Source organism: Juglans regia, chromosome 9 (assembly GCF_001411555.2).
Source record: "Juglans regia cultivar Chandler chromosome 9, Walnut 2.0, whole genome shotgun sequence".
NCBI lineage: Eukaryota > Viridiplantae > Streptophyta > Magnoliopsida > Fagales > Juglandaceae > Juglans > Juglans regia.
The window spans coordinates 21,545,592-21,566,278 of NC_049909.1; the positions used below are offsets into that span (position 1 = coordinate 21,545,592).

At 36.1% G+C, this 20,687-nt stretch overlaps 2 protein-coding genes and 1 long non-coding RNA gene across 6 annotated transcripts in view; 2 read left to right on the forward strand and 1 right to left on the reverse strand.

Annotated features, from left to right (window-relative positions):
* The window catches only part of LOC109005789, a 104,542-nt gene that overhangs the window by 40,253 nt on the left and 43,602 nt on the right, over positions 1-20,687 (reverse strand). The gene's annotated exons all lie outside the window — the stretch shown is intronic.
* Positions 1,504-17,495, forward strand: LOC109005969 (probable leucine-rich repeat receptor-like serine/threonine-protein kinase At3g14840). Its single transcript, XM_035693718.1, has 24 exons — positions 1,504-1,641; positions 1,783-1,957; positions 3,702-3,773; positions 3,867-3,938; positions 4,405-4,476; positions 4,569-4,640; positions 4,824-4,895; positions 5,039-5,101; positions 5,217-5,288; positions 5,389-5,466; positions 5,566-5,649; positions 5,802-5,876; positions 6,579-6,644; positions 12,900-12,974; positions 13,077-13,115; positions 13,273-13,316; positions 13,633-14,030; positions 14,136-14,334; positions 15,045-15,209; positions 15,378-15,496; positions 15,630-15,840; positions 15,985-16,222; positions 16,365-16,515; positions 16,832-17,495. Exons 1-24 carry the CDS (start codon positions 1,542-1,544, stop codon positions 17,228-17,230), a joined length of 3,111 nt encoding a protein of 1,036 aa, XP_035549611.1. The 5' UTR covers positions 1,504-1,541; the 3' UTR covers positions 17,231-17,495.
* Positions 18,228-20,619, forward strand: LOC109005972 (protein trichome birefringence-like 41). Of its 4 annotated transcripts, none has more exons than XM_018985101.2 (5): positions 18,228-18,601; positions 18,767-18,938; positions 19,278-19,453; positions 19,568-19,660; positions 20,291-20,619. In XM_018985101.2, exons 1-5 carry the CDS (start codon positions 18,312-18,314, stop codon positions 20,607-20,609), a joined length of 1,050 nt encoding a protein of 349 aa, XP_018840646.1. In that variant the 5' UTR covers positions 18,228-18,311; the 3' UTR covers positions 20,610-20,619. The 4 variants fall into 4 exon arrangements, with proteins under 4 accessions (XP_018840646.1, XP_018840647.1, XP_018840645.1 ...); XM_018985102.2 differs by having other exon boundaries at positions 19,574-19,660; XM_018985100.2 differs by having other exon boundaries at positions 18,230-18,601; positions 19,574-19,732.

Genomic DNA, 20,687 nt, shown 5'->3' on the forward strand with positions numbered 1-20,687 from the left:
ACATGTTTTTCTTACAGTTGTATCAGATTAGCGAGATTTCTGAGTTCAGCCGGTAGGACTCCGCTAAAAGCAAGATCCTTCAGCTGGCTGTCACACAAAAGGAAAAAAAAAAAATCCATAAAATAACTGAAATAAAAATATATCAAAGTTCTAGTACTATTTAGAAGAGGAAAACATCGTTATGTGGTCATACATATTTTTGCATACTTATATAAATATATATATAGCTCATGTATACCACAACTATTAATATATATTATTGCTGAAAAGATAGCTAGACAGATATAAAATCCATGAAAAAAGTGCTGATATCAACAAACATTTAGGTTCATGTTTATTAATTAAGAAAAATGTGGCTAGGGATAGCAAAAGGAAAGCTCTTACATGCTCGTGATTCCGCAAACAGTGCCATTTCGAGAGTGCAGTCGCACGTGACATTGCTTAGAGTTTCGATTCCGTCGATAATTTGTTGATACTTGTATCATGACAAAAATTCTCGTCGATCCTCCAATTTAAGCTCTGTAATTTTGTGGATATTGCTTCGAGAGCTTTCACTGTTGATCAACAAAATAAATTGATAATCCGAATGTATATATGTATGTTAAATAAAATCTACGAATCATCCTGGTCAAAAGGAAATGAAAAGCACAAATTGAGAGAGAGAGAGGTAAGCTCACGTAATCTAAAAAGATTAATCGATAGTATAATTAAAATTTTGGTGGAATTATTATAAAAAAAAGTTTAAATTAATTTTTTTAAAATATAGATAATCACGATTAATAGAACTAATCTTTTATGGATAGTAAGAGGCAGTCTTTATCATTATCTTTCTATACAACGAAAATGGACAGAAACTTTTTCTGCAGTCTACATGCATTGAACCTCTATTATGGATAGTAAGTACCTCTATTATTGCTAGATGACACAATCAACTAGGGCCTCAACTTTACAAAAGTGGATGAAATTGAACCAAAATAGCACAAGTTGCTCTGGACTGGATAACTACTAGGAAAATACTACCTATTTCTACCGCTCTATTTTATTTTTTTATTTTTATTTAGTAATTAAGTAAGTTTTTTTTAATAATATTATAATTTTTTTAAAAATATTTAAAAGTATTAAAAAATAGATGTATAAAAAAAAAAAAGTCCTGTAATTGATGGTAGCTCCCAGCTCCCCCCTAAAGTCACATTCAATAATAAAACCATTTTTTGCACTTAATTTACATGATTAAATACATATGTAGTATGTTTTCAAAATTAAAAAAAAAAAAAGGCAACTAAAGAATACATACAGTATAATATTGACATGATAATATTTAGTTTTATAAAAAAAAATATTAATTATAAACTTCTTATATAAATTAATTCCATTCATTTTAGCAATAACATATACAACTTTTTAATATGTAAACTCAAGTTCCAATGAATCTCAATCAATAGTTATTAGATCCGTTAAGATAGTGAAATATTTTATTTTATTTTATTTTATTATTAGAATTGGGTATGTTGTGAGGTTGGTATTTTCGTTGGAAAATAAATATGTTTCTTGTTCGGCTTCTTCTTCCAGCTTCAATCGTCATGACCGTTTGCTTTGCAACTTTTGCTTCCGGAGCCCCTGATCAACTGCCCCCTGATGAAGGTATACACACACACAGATATATCTCAAAGCCTTCTTTTATTTTTTATTTTTATCGATTGACATATATATAGTCCGTTAATCCAGGAGTGAATTTGATTAATTGGGTTTGCTTAATATATAATTGTGGAGTTTAATTTACAGTGCAAGCTTTACGTGACATATTCAATACGTTGGGGAAGAATGACGACTGGGACTTCTCTAACCCATGTAATAGTACTGGACTAACAACGGACGACATAAAAGAGAACACTGTTGCTATTAACTGCAGCAACTGCCCCTTCGTCAATGGCAACGAGTCGTACCAAGTTGTGGGCATGTACGTTGTCATCTCTCTTTCTCTGATATCTTAATGACGAGCTGTTTCTTAAGTCTCAAAATTTTTTTTTATAGGAAAACACATATGATTAACGTCAGAAAAACATTACAAATTGTTAACGTGATATGCTTAATTTATTTTACAGTAAAATGTATAATTCAATTATTTTTTCAAAAAAATAGTAACTAAGGCTTGCCCAAATATGCAGTGAGTCGCTGACACCGAATTACAATTATGTATGGTCCCGACTGTGTACCACAATTTTTGTTGATGTCTTTTCAACAATTGTTTCTTTTGAGCTGTACAAAATTGACCTGTTCATTCTCGCGCTCACACACGTACACACCTGTTAGATATCAATTGAGTAATATTAATGGTGATTGGCCATTTCATATAAACAAACAATAAAGTTTCAAAGTCATTCTCCTATCTTCTCAGTCAGCAACTCGTTCTGTCGGTAGGCTAGCTTTAGCGTTCCACGCTGAAAAGGATAATACCACGTATAAGTTTAAAAAACTACTAATTACACGAGTCATCGCTTACACATACTTTTATAAATTAATTCTTTTTATCTTAATTTAAAAAAATTTATTATTTTTTACAAATTTCTCATCACACCTAATATTTAAACAAAGTCTTATAATTTTTTTAAGGATAACACGACTGCTCCCCATCTTATTTTTCTTACCAAATAGTAATTCCTAAGTACGGTTTTATTAGTTGATTTTCAAAAAACAAGTACGATTTTATTAAGTTCACTTCTAAAAATATTATTTTTTAGTCATTATGTTCTCAAGTTAATTTGTAAAGCACATTATTCATATTACTTATATAATAAAATTAGATTTTAAAATTAAAATTTAAAAGTTTTTCTTTTAAATTAAATCAAGTAATATAAACACTTTAATAAATGTGTTATCCACTTTGACTTATTAATTATCTTCTTTTTGCATAACAAAATTAAAATCAAGCCATGTAAACACTTTAATAGATGTGTTATCCACGCAACCTTATTAATAGCTTCTTTTTCCATAAAAAATACATCTTTATTGGTTTTCATGTTCTTTTGATCTTACTTCATTGGCTAATTATAATTCAAAATAACAATATTTATAATTATAAAGTGTGTAAATGCTGTGCATTTTTTTAAAAATGAATGAATACTGGACCAATGCAAAAAAACTAATTTTTTAGAAGTAAATCTCGCTCTTTTTCAAATGAAATGCGTAACGCTTGCATAATCTATAATTATATCTAGCATTATTCTCCATTTATATATGCTATCCTATTTCATTATATATATTACAAAATTGTTTCTTTATATAGAGATGCATGCTGTTTATTATAGTTTTTCTCATCAGCAATTACACCTTTTGATATAATATATTTTTAAGTAATTATCTATTTAAGTAGTGAAATCATTCAACGCATGTCACGTAAAGTATAATTGTATTTAATAAAATTAAAGATAAAGAATAGTAGTATAACTATTTTAATATGGCTATAGTCTTAAAAATCAAGATTTAGTTGCTATATATATATATGTATGTATGTATGCGTGCATTGCGTGTTGTGAAAGTTAAGCACAGTTATTGAAAAAATAGTAGTGATAGAGAAGTCTTTTACAACTTTGTTTTAAATTGATGACATTTTTCTCCTACACAGTTACAATTATGTTTTATAAAAACATTTTTGTCCTTATCATTCTCCTTTAAAAACAAACGATTTCCTATTGAAATTTCAGATTTCTCAAGGGACAGAGTCTATCAGGCAGGCTTCCTCCAAATTTGGAGAAGTTACCTTGCTTGCAAGTACTGTAAGTGTGGTGTACGTGTATTGTTTTCTTTCATCAACTAACTTACCTACATATTGAAACTCATTTATTCGTTCTCCTCTGTCGCATCTGCAGTGACCTCTCTCGCAACTATCTTAACGGTTCAATCCCTCCGACATGGGGCTCCGCGAAGCAACTGACAGATATGTAATCCCACTCTCTTATATTACAATAATGTTAGATATAAGAGTTAGATACAAGTTTTAAATAGATAAATTTTATACAAGTTTTATAAAAAGAGTTGGGAATTCCTCTAAAAACCATTTCTCTATTGATGTGTCTGTTTAGATTAACGTTGTTCTCATGTGGATGTACGTAGCTAATTGTACGTTATATATTAATATATTATTATTATAAGTAATTATTCGTGGCTTTTAAGTTTAAAAACATATTTAATATTCAAAATATCTTCAAATTTTATGAATAATAGTGAACTAAAATATTTTATTGAATTTTAGAAAGAGAAAAATAAGATTTTGAATAAAAATATATTTTAAAATAACTATTACATTAGAGTTTATGAAAATGAATATATAGAGTTAATAAATTATTTGAATGTAATTTTTTAATATTATATATTTCGATTTTAACACAGTGGTCTTATCGCATGCAGTTCCCTTTTAGGAAACCGGTTAACGGGTCGTATCCCCGGAGATCTTGCAAAAATCACAACTTTGAAAAGCTTGTGAGTTTCGATCGCACCCATCTCGTTTCTATATTTTAACAGTTTTTTCAGAGGATTATTGTTAGCGAGCAATTCGGTTTTCTACTTCGCAGGACGGTCGAGTTCAATCAACTTTTTGGAAATCTTCCTCCAGAGCTTGGGAATATGTCCTTCTTAGAAGAATTGTAAGATGAATTTCATATTCTCAATTGCGAGTTCCATCTCTCTTATTTGCAGCGAGAATTATTTGGATTGGATTTTCTGTAGAAAAAAAATGTGGAATCCTGATATTAATTGCTGATAATTAAGCCATTAGATGAATTACTTTTACTTGTATATTTATATTTATCTGTTGTTTTCGATCGTAGTAAACTCAGCTCGAATAATTTTACTGGGGAGCTACCTCTTTCATTTGCAAACTTGATCTCATTGCAAGATTTGTAAGCTTCTAATTACTTCTTTCTATATCGAGTATTCCTCGTACTGAAATTGCAAGTTACTAATTTTTGCCTTGTGAGATACCTATGACATTTTTTTTTTTGTCTTGTCCATCATTGATCAAACGCAAATGCACTCGGATTAGCGACAATCAATTTTCTGGACAGATTCCCAGTTATATTCAAAAGTGGAAAAAACTCACTAAACTGTGAGAACTTATATATTTCTTAATTTTTTGAACTTTTGAAAAGAATTTGTTGTTATTATATTTACGAAAATCGTGTATTATCATGACTCATAAAATCCAAATATGGCAACAACAGATTTATTCAGGCAAGTGGTTTGAGGGGACCAATTCCTAGCCTTGATCTCTTGGAAAACTCAGGAATTGAATTGTCAGTATGAATCCCTATTAATCTCACAGCTATATATGGAGATGGAACATATATATAATATGATTTGAACGAGTATTCTTTGTTGAATTTTGACATATAGGAGAATCAGTGACTTGAATGGATCTGATCAAGCACCTTTTCCACTGAAAAACATTAACGTAACGAAATGGAAAATACTGTGAGTCTAATGTTTCAGCAGCATATAAATTTTCCAAAGTAATGTACGATCGATCCTTATGCTCAAGTTTTACATAATTATTTACTTTTTTTTTCCAAGGATATTGAGGAATTGCAATCTTACCGGACGGCTACCCAATGCAACATTAATATCTTCCGTGGCTAAGAAATCATTGTCAACCTTGTTCGTATAGTACTTCTTGATCATCTTCCACTTATTTCCCAGCCCGTTTTCTGATATATATTTTAGAAACCTTCGTGAAATTAATTGTACCGCTTGAAAGGACCGGAGTTGAATCTAATTCACTTAGTTATAAATTAATTCTCCTCGTGCAGAGATCTCAGCTTCAACAGTCTAAGTGGAGATATTCCAGAGAGCTTTGGAAGCTCACTACAAAGAGTAGAACGCATGTAAGCAATATGGAAAATGTTATAGCTCCTGACACATTGTGTATGGTTTTTTTTTTCGATTAAAGAAATATTTTTTTAATGAAATTGTCAATTTTTTCTTAAATATTTAACGATATTAAAAAATTGAATGAAAAAAAAGAGGCTGACAGAAATACACGTACACTTGGACACATGCATTGTCGGGCGGTAGGCCTAGCATGACCTAAGCAATATTGTAGACAGAAATAGATTGATTTCATTCAAATTAAAGCTGACATCGCCTAGATAAGTTTCGGCATATTGGGCGGGGATGTAAAAGGCCCATTAATTTAGAATAGACTGATCAATTGAGCAATCTCTCAACCCACTTTTCCAGTTTGTTCACTCTTAATATAATGTAATCATTAAAACGCGCGCCATGTATTATTATTGATTGGTATATGTAGCGTTTTCAACGTGTTAAAAAAATTGCATCATGAGCTTGGTACCTGCATTAATGACTTAGCTCATCACATATAGATACTAATTTAGCCATTTCAATTGTTTAGAGATCATTATTCTAAAAGTCTGAACTGATAAAAGGAGATAAATTTAATCTTTATTTTTTACTTGACAAGATTTGTCTAACCAGGAGCAAGTTTACCCGATGAAAGCTGTAATGCACAAAGCTACGCATGTAATTAATAATGATATTGCTGACTGGTTAATACTGATTCTGTGCAGATACTTAACCGGCAACTTGTTTACTGGACCAATACCTACTTGGATACTGGATGGAAATAAAAAAATGTAAGCTAATTCTCTGCCAAATTTCCATATCTATGTTTGAGCTTTCATGGAATATTTGAGCTTTCTTGGAACATTCATCAATGTATCAATAAGAAGAGTTGAGGCTTTTTCCTTGATTTCTAAGCTCAAAGAATAGTTTTTAGATCTAGCATTTGAAAAGAATGAGTGAAAAAAAAATTGTTCTCACCGAAACCAAGTTATGCACAATTTTACTAATTCGAATATCTCCTTTTAAATTCGAGACTCATATATTTGTATTATTGCTAGTTGTATTTGGTCATCCAAGTTGAAGGGAAAGAACTGTTAAGAAATAATTTCACATTGGCTGTGGACAAGGTCTTGCGCATGTTTATAAGCAATGAGCAATCATCTCTTATAGAACCGGTTTAATGAGATGAGTTAGGCCCATGAATTTCTTCATAGTATCAGAGAATACCACAGGACGAATGTGGGCCACACTACTTACCCCGTGACAAGGACCAGAAAAAATACTGGCCTGCACGTAAGGGAGGGTGTTGAGAAATAATCCCACATTGGCTGTGGACAAGTTCTTGGACATGTTTATAAGCAATGAGCAATTATCTCTTTGATGCAGCAGATTCTGCATGCAAGACTAACGCAGCACGTGAGCTGCGAGGATTGCATTAGGAAATGCCGTAAACAAAGGAAGTCTTCAACAGCTCGTCACTTTATTGCAGATTTCGTTTTTAATATTTCCATGTTTCCATTTTAATAAGTTTCCCATTTTTAATAAGTTTCCTTTCGTGTTGGTACGTTAGTGATATCTTTCCCATTTAAAAACAAGTTTCCTTAGTTGGTTTTCTGGTATAAGGGAACCGAATATGGGAGGGCATGTAATGTTGACATTTTGGAGAAAATTATTACAGAGTATTGAATAAACTTGTGACTCTTTGTTGGAGAAGACAGCTCTTCTTGCACTTTATCTCTTTTCCTTTCTTTGCACGTTTCCGCTACGTCAATTGGCATCGGAGCAAGGTTTCGCCTGGCTCTATGGCAAGAAACGATAACAACCAAAACCGAGATGAGGCTCTTTTGGAATCCATCCAAACACAAAACCAACAAAACCAGCAACGGTTTGAGAGGATTGAACGTGTTTTGTTGGAGATCCAAAGGTCCATAACCAACGTCCGTGTGGAAGACAATAGAGACCATAATGAGGCCCAACGGGATCAAACTCACCCCAGAGGAGAGAGGAGGTTTAGACAACCACCAATAGGCAACGCTGGAGACGTTTCCTCCAGTGACGATGAACTTGAGAATGCAGAGGTAGGAGAAAATCAGAGGGGTCGCAACAGTCATTCTAACTTCAAAATAAAGATTGACCTACCATGTTTCAATGGACATCTCCACGTTGAAAGTTTCCTCGATTGGCTCCTGGAAGTGGAGAATTTTTTTGATTATATGCAAATACCCGAGAATCAACAAGTGAAGTTGGTGGCCTATAAATTACGTGGTGGCGCATCCACTTGGTGGGAACAAACTCAAAATAACCGAAGACGACAAGGCAAGCAACCTGTCCGTGTGTGGCACAAGATGAAGAGGCTAATGAGAGCTCGATTCCTTCCCCCAGATTATGAGCAGCTTCTGTATCAACAATACCAGAACTGCAGACAAGGCATAAGGTCTATTAATGAATACACTGAAGAGTTCTATCGGCTAAACTCTAGGAACAATCTCTCGGAAACAGAAGGGCAACGAGTAGCCAGGTATATTGGAGGATTACGCATCACCATACAAGACAAAGTGACATTACACACCGTTTGGACTCTCTCGGAAGCAGTCAATTTGGCAATGAAGATCGAATTACAACTATCCCGACCACCCACCAGGACACCAAGCTTCTCCCCAACAAGCAAAGGGACTGAACCACCAACTCAGCCGAGTCTACCTCATGCACCTTCCTCCAGTCATGATCCAAAGACGCAAGGCAATTACCAAGCCCCTAAGCTCAACACCACCACGGCAGGGAATAGGGGGAGCACTGGAAATAATCCTTACAGCAGGCCGATCACCGGTAAGTGTTTTCGTTGCAACCAACCGGGACATCGCTCCAATGAATGCCCCAATCGAAGATCCGTTAACATGGTAGATGGCAAGGAGTCGACTAAAGAGGATGAAGAGGAGTCAGAGGAGGAAAGCGAGTTAGTTGAAGGTGACGAGGGTGACTTAGTGAACTGCATCATACAGCGGCTCTTTCTGACACCGAAACATGAGGATCACTCCCAGAGGCATGTTATTTTCAAGACTCGCTGCACCATTAATCAGAAGGTTTGCAACTTGATTATTGATAGCGGGAGTTGTGAAAACATTGTATCAAGGGCACTGGTTGCTACGTTGAAGCTGCCCACGGAGCAACATTCCAAACCTTATAAGATCAGTTGGATAAAAAAAGGGGCCGAGACTAAGGTAACAGCCACTTGCCGAATCCCGTTTTCAATTGGTAAAGTTTACAATGATGTAGTGGACTGCGATGTGGTGGAAATGGACGCCTGTCACGTACTGCTAGGAAGGCCATGGCAGTTTGATGTGGATGCCACATATAGGGGGCGCGACAACACGTATACGTTCTGGTGGCACGAACGAAAGGTGACACTGCTGCCCGCAGCAGAACAGCAGCCCGATGCAGCAACCCTTACGAAGAAAGCTAGTTTCCTTACGGTGAATGAAGGCCAATTCCTGATGGCTGCCAAGGAATGTGGGGAAATTATGACACTAGTTGTGAAAGGAAGAACAGAGGAATACACGTCTGGATTGTCACCAGCCGTGCAGACTTTGCTAGAAGAATTTTCGGACATCATTCCGCAAGAGCTACCAACGGGACTTCCTCCTATGTGCGAAATACAACATTGCATTGACTTGATGCCGGGTGCTAGTCTCCCAAACTTGCCACACTACCGAATGAGCCCCAACGAGCACAAAATATTACAAGACCAAGTTGAGGACCTCCTCCGCAAGGGACTGCTTCGAGAAAGCATGAGCCCTTGCGCTGTCCCAGCCTTACTCACCCCCAAGAAGGACGGGAGCTGGCGAATGTGCGTGGACAGCCGCGCCATCAACAAAATCACGGTAAAATATAGATTCCCCATACCTCGACTAAATGATATGCTAGACATGCTTGCAGGCTCAAACGTTTTCTCCAAGCTAGACTTAAGGAGCGGCTATCATCAAATAAGAGTTCGACCCGGCGATGAGTGGAAAACAGCTTTCAAAACAAATGAGGGGCTCTACGAGTGGTTGGTCATGCCTTTCGGCTTGTCAAACGCACCTAGCACCTTTATGAGAGTGATGCACCAAACTCTCAAACCGTTCATTGGCAAGTTCGTCGTTGTATATTTCGACGATATCCTCCTATACAGCCAAGATGAGCAGCAGCACCTTTTACACTTGAAAGAAGTGTTGTCTGTCTTGAGAGATAACAAGCTGTATATCAACTTGAAGAAGTGCAATTTTCTCACCAACAACTTGCTTTTCCTCGGCTTTGTCGTTGGTTCAGAAGGAGTACGGGTCGATGAAGCAAAGGTTCGAGCAATCCGAGAATGGCCCCGCCCCTCTTCCATTACTCAAGTCCGTAGCTTCCACGGGCTAGCAACTTTTTATCGAAGATTCATCCGCAACTTCAGCACACTTGCAGCACCCATTACCGAATGTATGAAGAAGGGTCGATTCCAATGGGGTGATGACCAAGATATAAGCTTCGCTGTAATTAAAGAAAAACTGTCCACCGCCCCAGTGCTTGCACTGCCCAGTTTTGAGAAATTATTCGAAGTGGAGTGCGATGCATCCATTGTTGGCATTGGTGCCGTTCTCTCACAAGAAGGCAGGCCTGTCGAATTCTTTAGTGAGAAATTAAATGAAGCGAGGCGCAAGTGGACTGTCTATGAGTTGGAATTCTACGCAATAGTCAGGGCCTTAAAGCATTGGGAGCATTACCTGGTTCAACGCGAATTCGTGCTGTATAGTGACCATCATGCGTTGAAGTTCATCAACACTCAATCCCACCTGAACCGAATGCATGCCAGGTGGATTACTTACATTCAAAAATTCACCATGGTCCTCAAACACAAATCGGGTCACCACAACAAAGTGGCGGATGCCCTCAGCCGTCGGGGGGAACTCCTGCTCACCTTACGTGCTGAAATCACTGGATTCGAACAGCTCAAAGAACTATATGTGGATGATGATGATTTTGCAGAAACATGGAAGAAATGTAGACTCAAGCAACCCATGGCAGATTTCCATATCCAAGACGATTATTTGTTTCGTGGCAACCAGTTGTGTATACCCAGAATTTCCCTACGTGAACATTTAATCCGTGAATTGCACGATGGGGGCCTTGGGGGTCATGTGGGGCGCGACAAAACTATTGCTCTAGTTGCTGAACGTTACTATTGGCCTCAATTGAAGAGGGATGTTGGCAGGTTTGTTCAAAAATGCCCCATCTGCCAAGTAGGGAAGGGACAAGCTCAAAACACAGGCCTCTACACCCCTCTTCCAGTGCCAAAAAACATCTGGGAGGACGTGAGTATGGACTTCGTACTCGGTCTTCCGCGAACCCAACGCGGAGTGGATTCTGTGTTTGTCGTGGTCGATCGGTTCTCTAAAATGGCGCATTTTATACCATGCAAGAAGACAGCTGATGCATCCAATATTGCCCACCTCTTCTTCAGAGAAATCGTGCTGCTTCATGGGATTCCGAAGTCAATTACATCCGACAGAGATGTGAAATTTCTCAGCCATTTTTGGATCACCCTTTGGAAAAAATTTGAAACCAACCTCAAGTATAGTAGCACCTGCCATCCACAAACAGATGGACAAACGGAAGTGACAAACCGCACGTTGGGCAATATGGTTCGTTGCATCTGTGGTGATAAGCCAAAACAGTGGGATGTCTGCCTTCCGCAAGTAGAATTTGCTTTTAACAATATGGTCAATCGATCCACTGGGAAAACACCATTTGAGGTTGTCTACACGCGACCCCCGAAGCACACCCTTGATTTAATTCCCCTTCCAAAACTCCCGGGAATTAGTACTGCTGCAGAAAATATGGCGGAGAGGATACAGCAAGTCCATTCAGATGTGCGCATCAACTTAGAAAGGGCCAACTTACGTTACAAACAAGGAGCAGACAAGCACAGGCGAGTTAAGATTTTCCAAGAAGGGGACTTGGTCATGGTGCACCTTCGTAAGCAGCGTTTTCCAGCTGGCACTTTAAGTTGCAGATGAAGAAGTTCGGACCATGTCGAATTGTGAAAAAGATAAACAATAATGCATATGTCGTCGACCTCCCTGATCACATGTCAATTTCATCTACCTTCAACGTAGCAGACATTTATGAGTACCATCCGCCGGATGAAGCACTCTATCTTGACCATAGCTCGAGGTCGAGCTTCTTCCCGAGTGAGGAAGAATCTGATGCAGCAGATTCTGCATGCAAGACTAACGCAGCACGTGAGCTGCGAGGATTGCATTAGGAAATGCCGTAAACAGAGGAAGTCTTCAACAGCTCGTCACTTTATTGCAGATTTCGTTTTTAATATTTCCATGTTTCCATTTTAATAAGTTTCCCATTTTTAATAAGTTTCCTTTCGTGTTGGTACGTTAGTGATATCTTTCCCATTTAAAAACAAGTTTCCTTAGTTGGTTTTTTGGTATAAGGGAACCGAATATGGGAGGGCATGTAATGTTGACATTTTGGAGAAAATTATTACAGAGTATTGAATAAACTTGTGACTCTTTGTTGGAGAAGACACAGCTCTTCTTGCACTTTATCTCTTTTCCTTTCTTTGCACGTTTCCGCTACGTCACTCTTATAGAACCGATTTTATGAAATGAGTTAGGCCCATGAATTTCTTCATAGCTAGCCTCCTTTCTGGTTTCGAATTGAAGGTTCTGGTATTTGTTTATGGGATTAGTAGCAAACATAATTATGACTATGAAGAAGATCATGATGGTCATTTTAGGCAGTATTTGCTAATTATATATTAGCTTATGATAATTAATTGATAAGCAGCATATCCCATTAGGAGTAATGGATTGAGATTGCAATTGTAAGCTGAATCTTTTGGACAATACACAGGAATGAACAATACGAAGAATCAGAAGAATAATTTGAATCTGACATCATCTTTCCAAGAATTTGATGATCTGTCATGTAAAGTACTAAAAGTACTTGTGATAATTTGATCGTGCTGCATTACGGAAGACAATGAAACACATTGCTTCTTTTGTGTGCAGCGATCTTTCATATAACAAGTTTACAAATATTCCTGAAGGATCGGAATTATCATCAAAGTGTCAACATGGGGATGGGTAAGACTTTCATCTAATAGTATGAGACGCACATGCATGCAGCATGGTCACATATATATACTCACTCATGAACTTTTATCTTGGTGTCATTTTCCTCATCAGGATTAACTTGTTCGCAAGCTCTTCGATGGACAATGAAACGTAAGTATCAATTTGTTTTGTAAGTTTTTCTAAGGTCAACTTTCCTGTGAAATATGACACAAATCCAATTTCTTTCATGTTATATATATATATATATATATATTAATGCTAATTTGTTGATCTGGACCTTCATTGCATATTACGTACGTACAAGTAGCAATATTGTTTCGTGTTTGAGGAGTAGCTCGCGCTGTCCCAAAAGTAAGTTGAAATGTCATATATATACTTCCTCTAGATTGATAAATTCTCCGCGTGGTTACATTTGGGTCGTCATTAGTAGTACTACATTCATGTTCTTAGCAAAACTTCTTACAGTTTGCAAATATATAGATTTTTAAAAACAAACAAAAAAAATGACGTAAAAAAAAGAGGTGAAAAATCATAGGTTGAAGACTCGTCTGAAATTGTAGATGTCGTTTTCTTCCTTTTTCCCCCATTTTTCTTTTTAATGAAATTAGGCCTCATGTTTTGTTTAGCCGATGAACACGTGTGGCTAAAATGTTGCTTTTTGTCTCAGATGGCCGGTACAAGCTTCATATAAACTGCGGCGGAGAAGAAGTAACTGTTAATAACAATATTAAATTTGATGCTGATACAAATCCAGGGGGAGCTTCAGATTTCGTCCGTTTAAAAGAGGACTACTACTGGTCATTTAGCAGCACTGGTCAATTCATAGATGATAACCGCCCTATAAAAGCTTTCATTTTGTCAAATTCGACCGAACTGATCTCTACGGACACGACCGATCTAAGACTGTACATGAAAGCGCGCTTTTCTCCTCTCTCTCTTACTTACTATGCCTTTTGTTTGGTAAGAGGGAATTACAGTGTAAGGCTCCATTTTGCAGAAATAGTGTTCACTGATGATGAAACGTTTAGCAGCTTGGGAAGACGTGTATTTGATGTTTACATTCAGGTTAATTTCCTACGTAAACATTGTTGCTAGCACGAAACAATTGTTAATGCTGCATGAACATGTAATTAATGGATTCGAACATTAATATTATAATATATATTGTAGGGAGAGCGAGTGCTGAAGGATTTCGATATTGTAAAAGCGGCAGGTGGGGTTCGTAAGCCAAATATACAACCTTTTAATGCTGTCGTGACTAATAGTGGTACCCTGGAGATCCGTTTCTACTGGGCTGGGAAGGGGACAACTGATATCCCATCCAAAGGAGACTACGGTCCTCTTATTTCAGCCATTTCTGCGGAATCTCGTAGGTTTTCTGTTCAATATTGAGCTCTTGCATTCACTTTTAATGGCCTGGTTTGCTCACGTTTCTAAGCTTTTGATTTTACTTTTCTTTCAGTAGATAATTAATTAAGGCAGCATGATGATCACGCACATGCTTCATGGAACATGCCAAACTCATTAAATTACATCAATTCGTTTTTGTGTGATGTTCATTTCAATACTTTCCTTTGTTAGAAAAAAAAATTATGCAGATCACTATTAAAATTTTAATTAAGTCGTGAATTAAAGAAAATAATTGTGTTGATTTTTAACTACTTTTGAAACTGTCGGACGTCATACATTTCTAATTAGTTGGCTAGTTGATGATTTCTCCTATCAATTGCCTTGACAATATTGATCTTAAACTATAACCCTCGTAAATTTATATATTTTCAATGCAGACTGTTAGAATATTACCATATTTAGAATATATTCATAATATTTTAGTATATATAATAATATGACTTATTTTCTACTATATTTAATTTATTGTATAAATCAATTAGTATCATTGAGTTACTGTATTTCCATCATTTCTCTAGTTCCATTCACCTATAAACAGGAACACATATTATATATTCAACACTTCATATAGCAAAGATGTAGCCCCAAGGTTCCTCTCATTCACTCTCTCCCCTCATCTCCCATCTCCCTTCTCTTTTCTATATTTTATTTTATTTTTATTTTCTACAGATGAAATCCCTCCAAGTACACCTACAGATGAAATCACTTCAACTATACCTAAAGGGGCAGTGGTTGGAATTATCGTTGCCGGAGCTTTTCTTATAATATTATTTATTGTGGCTATACTCTGGTGGAAAGGTTGTCTAGGACAAAGATCAACTGCTACTGAACATGGTAGTTTCAAGGCAACTAGTATTGTTATTATCAAGCAGTTTTCCTTCTCTACAATCAAGATATAGAAGTTTCATTAAAATATTTCTCATCTGTACCATAAGGAATATTGTTAAGAATTCTTCAAGTTTCCTAGAGATACTTGCCTATCTAACTTGGCACCTTCCTCAGATTTAAGAGGCCTAGACATGAAAACTGGAACATTCACCTTAAGGCAAATCAAAACAGCCACAAACAACTTTGATGCGGCGAATAAAATTGGGGAAGGTGGTTTTGGTTCTGTTTATAAGGTATAGCGGAGAAAATAATTTCCTTAATTTGATTGATGCTAGTTGAACTCCCCTTAATTGTAGCTCTTTCTTTTTGAAGTGTCATTGTTTAAGCATGAAAATAAGTTTATGTTTTCTGTATGCACGCATTCAGGGCGTTTTGTCTGATGGCACCATGATGGCAGTCAAACAGCTTTCTTCCAAATCAAAGCAAGGAAATCGTGAGTTTTTGAATGAGATCGGCATGATTTCTGCTTTGCAACACCCTCATCTTGTAAAGCTCTATGGATGCTGTGTTGAAGGAAATCAATTGTTGCTGGTATACGAGTACATGGAAAATAATAGTCTCGCTCGTGCTTTGTTTGGTAAAGTTTTTTCTTCATGCATGTAATTACTTTGTTTACTTGAATGCGTATTAGTTTACATGCAATCAATAATAACATGCATGTATCATGTATGCATAATGGTAATCCTAATTAAATGCTTTCTAATAACTTGATTGATTGAAGGGCCAGAAGAATATCAATTACAATTGGATTGGCCAACAAGACATAGGATTTGTGTTGGTATAGCAAGAGGTTTGGCCTATCTCCATGAAGAATCAAGATTGAAGATTGTCCATAGGGACATCAAGGCCACGAATGTCTTGCTTGATAAAAATCTCAACCCTAAGATATCCGACTTTGGTTTGGCCAAGCTTGATGAAGAGGATAATACCCACATCAGCACCCGAGTTGCTGGAACTTAGTGAGTTGTATTTTATAATGCACCTAAGACTTTTGTTTTAAAAGAAAAAAAAAAACAATTAGAAATGATTGTCGTTGATTATATAGCAATGTTAGAAATTCCCGATGTTGAAAACGCCACATGATGATCTGTGATTTTGCAGTGGTTATATGGCACCTGAGTATGCGATGCGAGGCTATTTAACTGACAAAGCAGATGTTTATAGTTTTGGAATAGTCGCCTTGGAAATTGTCAGTGGGAAGAGCAACACGAGTCATCGGCCTAAGGGGGAATCTCTACAGCTTCTTGATTGGGTGATTTCAATCACTTTTTGTCTTGCATTTCTTGCTTTTACACACTTGGTTATTTTTATTTTCTTGTGTTTGCTAATATTAAAAATGTGGACTAGCTAGGGAAATCTTTCATGATAAATATCAAATATCCAATTGCCACACTTGTAGAGCAAGAATGAAGAATCAACTCCGTCTTCTATTATCTGTTTCCCGAGTACTTTTTTCTAGGAGTACAAATTCCTTACCAATTAATATCACGTTGTTACTGATTTCTCAAGTCAAAAATAACTATTTTTCCTCTGTAATTGGTAGCTTATTCTATGATTTGTTTATGCAGGCACTTGTTTTAAAAGAGAAAGGAAATCTATTGGATTTGGTTGATCCAAGATTAGGCTCAAACTACATGAAGGAAGAGGTAATGCGTTTGATTAATGTGGCTCTCCTATGCACTAATGTTTCTGCAGCAGTTAGGCCTACCATGTCCTCAGTGGTGAGCATGCTTGAGGGCAGCGCTGTTATTCCTGAGTTGGGTCCAAATTTAAGTATCATAGATGATGAAATGAAAGTGAAGGCACTGTGGGAGCATTTTCAAGATAAGAAAGAATCGAGTAGGTCGGAAAATAGCCAGACCCAAAGTTTATTAATGGATGATCCATTCACGGGTTCTTCTACATCCGCTGTTGATCTATATCCAATCAACGTGGAATATTCTAGTTATTGGGAGAAAAGAGTTTAGATAAATGAGGGATACTGCTGATCTTCATGCTTAGTTTGCCGTCTTTAATCGTGCATTAATTGTTGTGACATATTATGTGGTGTACTTAAATGAAAAGTCACATTATTTAATAAGTTCTCTTGGATTATGTGGCGTAATAAATGTGAGTTGCTAGCATAGGCATCTGAAAACTGTAAACTTTTATATGTGATACTGATATGGGATTATATTTGAATTGGGACATAATCTTTATGTTTTACAATTTACATTTCCTGATTTTCATGTTTAATTTTTCTATTGATATTGCATTCTGATTAGATTTTGTATATCATGTTGGTCTATAAAATCAAAAGATTTATAGCCATACCTGGCAATTTTTTACGTACGCATCCCCTTTTGATTTTTCCAGATTATAAGATAAAAAAATATTTATATTGAATTTGTAAAATACATATATAAATTCTCCTTAAACTATCATTTAATTTTGAATCACTCCTCAAACTATAAATATATATATATATATATATAATTAATCTACCGCATGAAATGCATGTAGTGTGCCAGAAAGCCTTAATTTACATGCAATCAAGTCCCAACACGGACCAAGTACTACTGATCATTACTATTTGCCCCTAATGCGCACCAAATTATATGTACTTAGAAATATTTGGAAAAATAAATCACAGTAGTTCGAACTGATCATTATCCCTAAATATATTATTATAAGTTTTACAATTAAATTGATGCACTGTTTGATTAATTTCAGAAGTTAAAATCAAAATTAACTGAGTTATGATTAGGACCAACATTAATGATCGTTTAGATGCCGTTTTGAGTTTATAAAAAAATTGTTAGTTGAGAAATGATCAGTGTTTGGTCCATATATATATTCATAATGTCCCAACAACAACATTAGAAACGGAAAAGAGACTGTAAAAGAGAAAATGTGTATTACCAAAATACACATGATCATGCGTACGTGTGTGTGACATATATATATATATACTTCTGCATCATTCTTTCCACACCTTTCAAGTCCTAATTAACTGTTCTTTCTCTTTAGATCTCTCTCAACACAAGTACATACCTGACCGCGTACGCCATGAAACATTGGATTAAAAGCTTTTGTTCTTTTGCTTTTGTCGTGTTACTCGTTTCATGCCATTCCAAAACGGAGCAATTGAGTATGTTAATAGGTCATGAAGATCATTATTTACAAACGGGCAGCTGTGATTTCTTCCGAGGAAGATGGGTTCAAGATGATTCCTATCCTTCGTACAACTCAACATCCTGCCCCTTCATTATGAAAGAATTTGACTGCCAGAAAAATGGGCGACCTGATACTGATTATCTCAAATACAGATGGAAGCCTCGCCGTTGTAAATTGCCAAGGTCAGTCGGTACCCATATATGTATGCATTAATAATATGTGTTATCAAAAACCTGCATCTTGCATGTGTCCATGATCTAGTGTCCTAACTGCAGGGTACGTACGTAACGTCCGTCTTAATTTATATGTATGATCATTTTTTGCATGTCTTGTACATATGCATGTAGATTCAACGGTCTGGATTTCTTGAGAAGGTTTAAGGGGAAGAGAATATTGTTCGTAGGGGACTCTCTAAGCCTCAATCAATGGAAATCTCTCACATGCATGTTGCATGTTTCAGTGCCCCAAACAAACTACACTCTCGAGAGAAAAGGTGCTCTCTCCACGTTTACTTTGCAGGTGAGTAGCTAGCTAGGTACTTTTGATGTTACATGTTTCATGATCGAAGTTGCATGCGTGCACGTGGCACTTTTGATGAGTTTTCTTCAACCCGGTTGGTTCCATCTACTTGTTATAAAGCAGAATGCTCTACGATTGGGATTTTTTCAGTGCGAGCGACGTACCATGTTAAACGTATTGGAAGGCCATTAACTTGGTTGATTTTGTGAAATCATCGCAATTAATTAAATCTATATCTTCCTATCAATTTAAGTTTTTGAGACGAACAATGATGATTTCAGAAATTTTGTTATCATCTGTGCATATTACATGGGAATTTCATGGATGATGGGATTGCAGGAATATCGCATTTCTGTGGCGCTATCTCGCAATGGGTTTCTAGTTGATCTGGTAAAAGAAAAGATGGGCGCAGTCCTGAAGCTGGACTCCATTAACAATGGTAATGCATGGAGAGGATATGACATGCTTATCTTCAACACCTGGCACTGGTGGCTCCATACAGAAAGAAAACAACCGTACGTACGTAATTAATTAGATTCTCCAACAACATGAGCTGCATGTCTTTTTGGTGCTTTAAGGTACGTACGTATATAGGTCTAATATTAAGAAATATTATTATTGTTTTGAAGTTGCAGTTGGGATTACATTCAACAAGGAGATAGAATACACAAAGATATGGATCGTTTGGTTGCTTTCAAGGAGGGGCTCACTACTTGGTCAAAGTGGGTGGACTCTAACGTTGATCCTAAAATAACCAAAGTATTCTTCCAAGGAATTTCTCCAACCCATTTCAAGTAATTAAGCCCTGATCTCCTACAACTCAACCCGTTTTATATATAGTAATATATATTGAATTTTGAGTTTTGGAACGTAAAAAAGTAATTTTTATCAATCTAATAATTCTTATAGGTAAAAATGATATTTGAAAAATTTATAGAAGAATAATGACATGAGTCTTAAGGTGTGTACTGATCACTTTGAAAAAAGTGTAATCTATCAAAGTATTTATAAAAGCTGAAAATTCATTTTTTAGGATGTACTTGAAAAACACCTACGAAGTTCGAACGTATAGAAGATGTACTCGAAAACCGTCATAGAAACTTTTACTAAATAATTAACAATTTTTTTAAAAAAAAATTATACTTATCATCTCCAAGCAATACATGAGTGCCACACATGGTTTTCTATTTTTTATTTTTATTTTTTTCATTTCTAAATGTAAGGTGTATGGATGATGAATAGAAGAACTTAATTAGTTTAAGAGGAATAAAATAAATATAAATATAATGTGTTGTATGTAGGATGATCAATAACAAAATTCTAATTTTTGGTGGTCATGTTGAATTCAACAGTGGCAAAGACTGGAATTCGTCGAAGTCCACAACGTGCCATGAAGAAACCAAACCCTTGAGGAGTTCGACATATCCAAAGGGTTCTCCACCAGCAGTAGCTGTTGTAAAGAGTGTGTTGAAGAAAATCTCAACTCATGTCACATTGCTCGACATGACTACATTATCTCAATTGAGAAAAGATGGACACCCATCCATTTATGGCTTTGGAGGGAAAAGGGGGAACGATTGTAGTCATTGGTGTCTTCCTGGTGTCCCTGATACATGGAATCAACTCTTATACGCAACTCTTATTACTCCAAGAAATTCTAAAAATAATTAGAACTTTTTAACCAAACTGTATTGGTAATACGCATACTATAATTTCTCTGGTAAATGAAGAAGATAAGTAAAAATAGAA

Excerpts from the sequence above, each read along its gene's own strand:
- LOC109005969 (XM_035693718.1), top strand. The coding sequence starts at position 1,542 with ATGTTTCTTGTTCGGCTTCTTCTTCCAGCTTCAATCGTCATGACCGTT. Across the intron at positions 15,497-15,629 it reads GTTTTGGTTCTGTTTATAAG|GGCGTTTTGTCTGATGGCAC; the intron begins GTATAGCGGAGA and ends GCACGCATTCAG. Across the intron at positions 15,841-15,984 it reads TCTCGCTCGTGCTTTGTTTG|GGCCAGAAGAATATCAATTA; the intron begins GTAAAGTTTTTT and ends GATTGATTGAAG.
- LOC109005972 (XM_018985099.2), top strand. The coding sequence starts at position 18,312 with ATGAAACATTGGATTAAAAGCTTTTGTTCTTTTGCTTTTGTCGTGTTA. Across the intron at positions 18,939-19,277 it reads TCTCCACGTTTACTTTGCAG|GAATATCGCATTTCTGTGGC; the intron begins GTGAGTAGCTAG and ends ATGGGATTGCAG. Across the intron at positions 19,733-20,290 it reads ATTTCTCCAACCCATTTCAA|TGGCAAAGACTGGAATTCGT; the intron begins GTAATTAAGCCC and ends TGAATTCAACAG.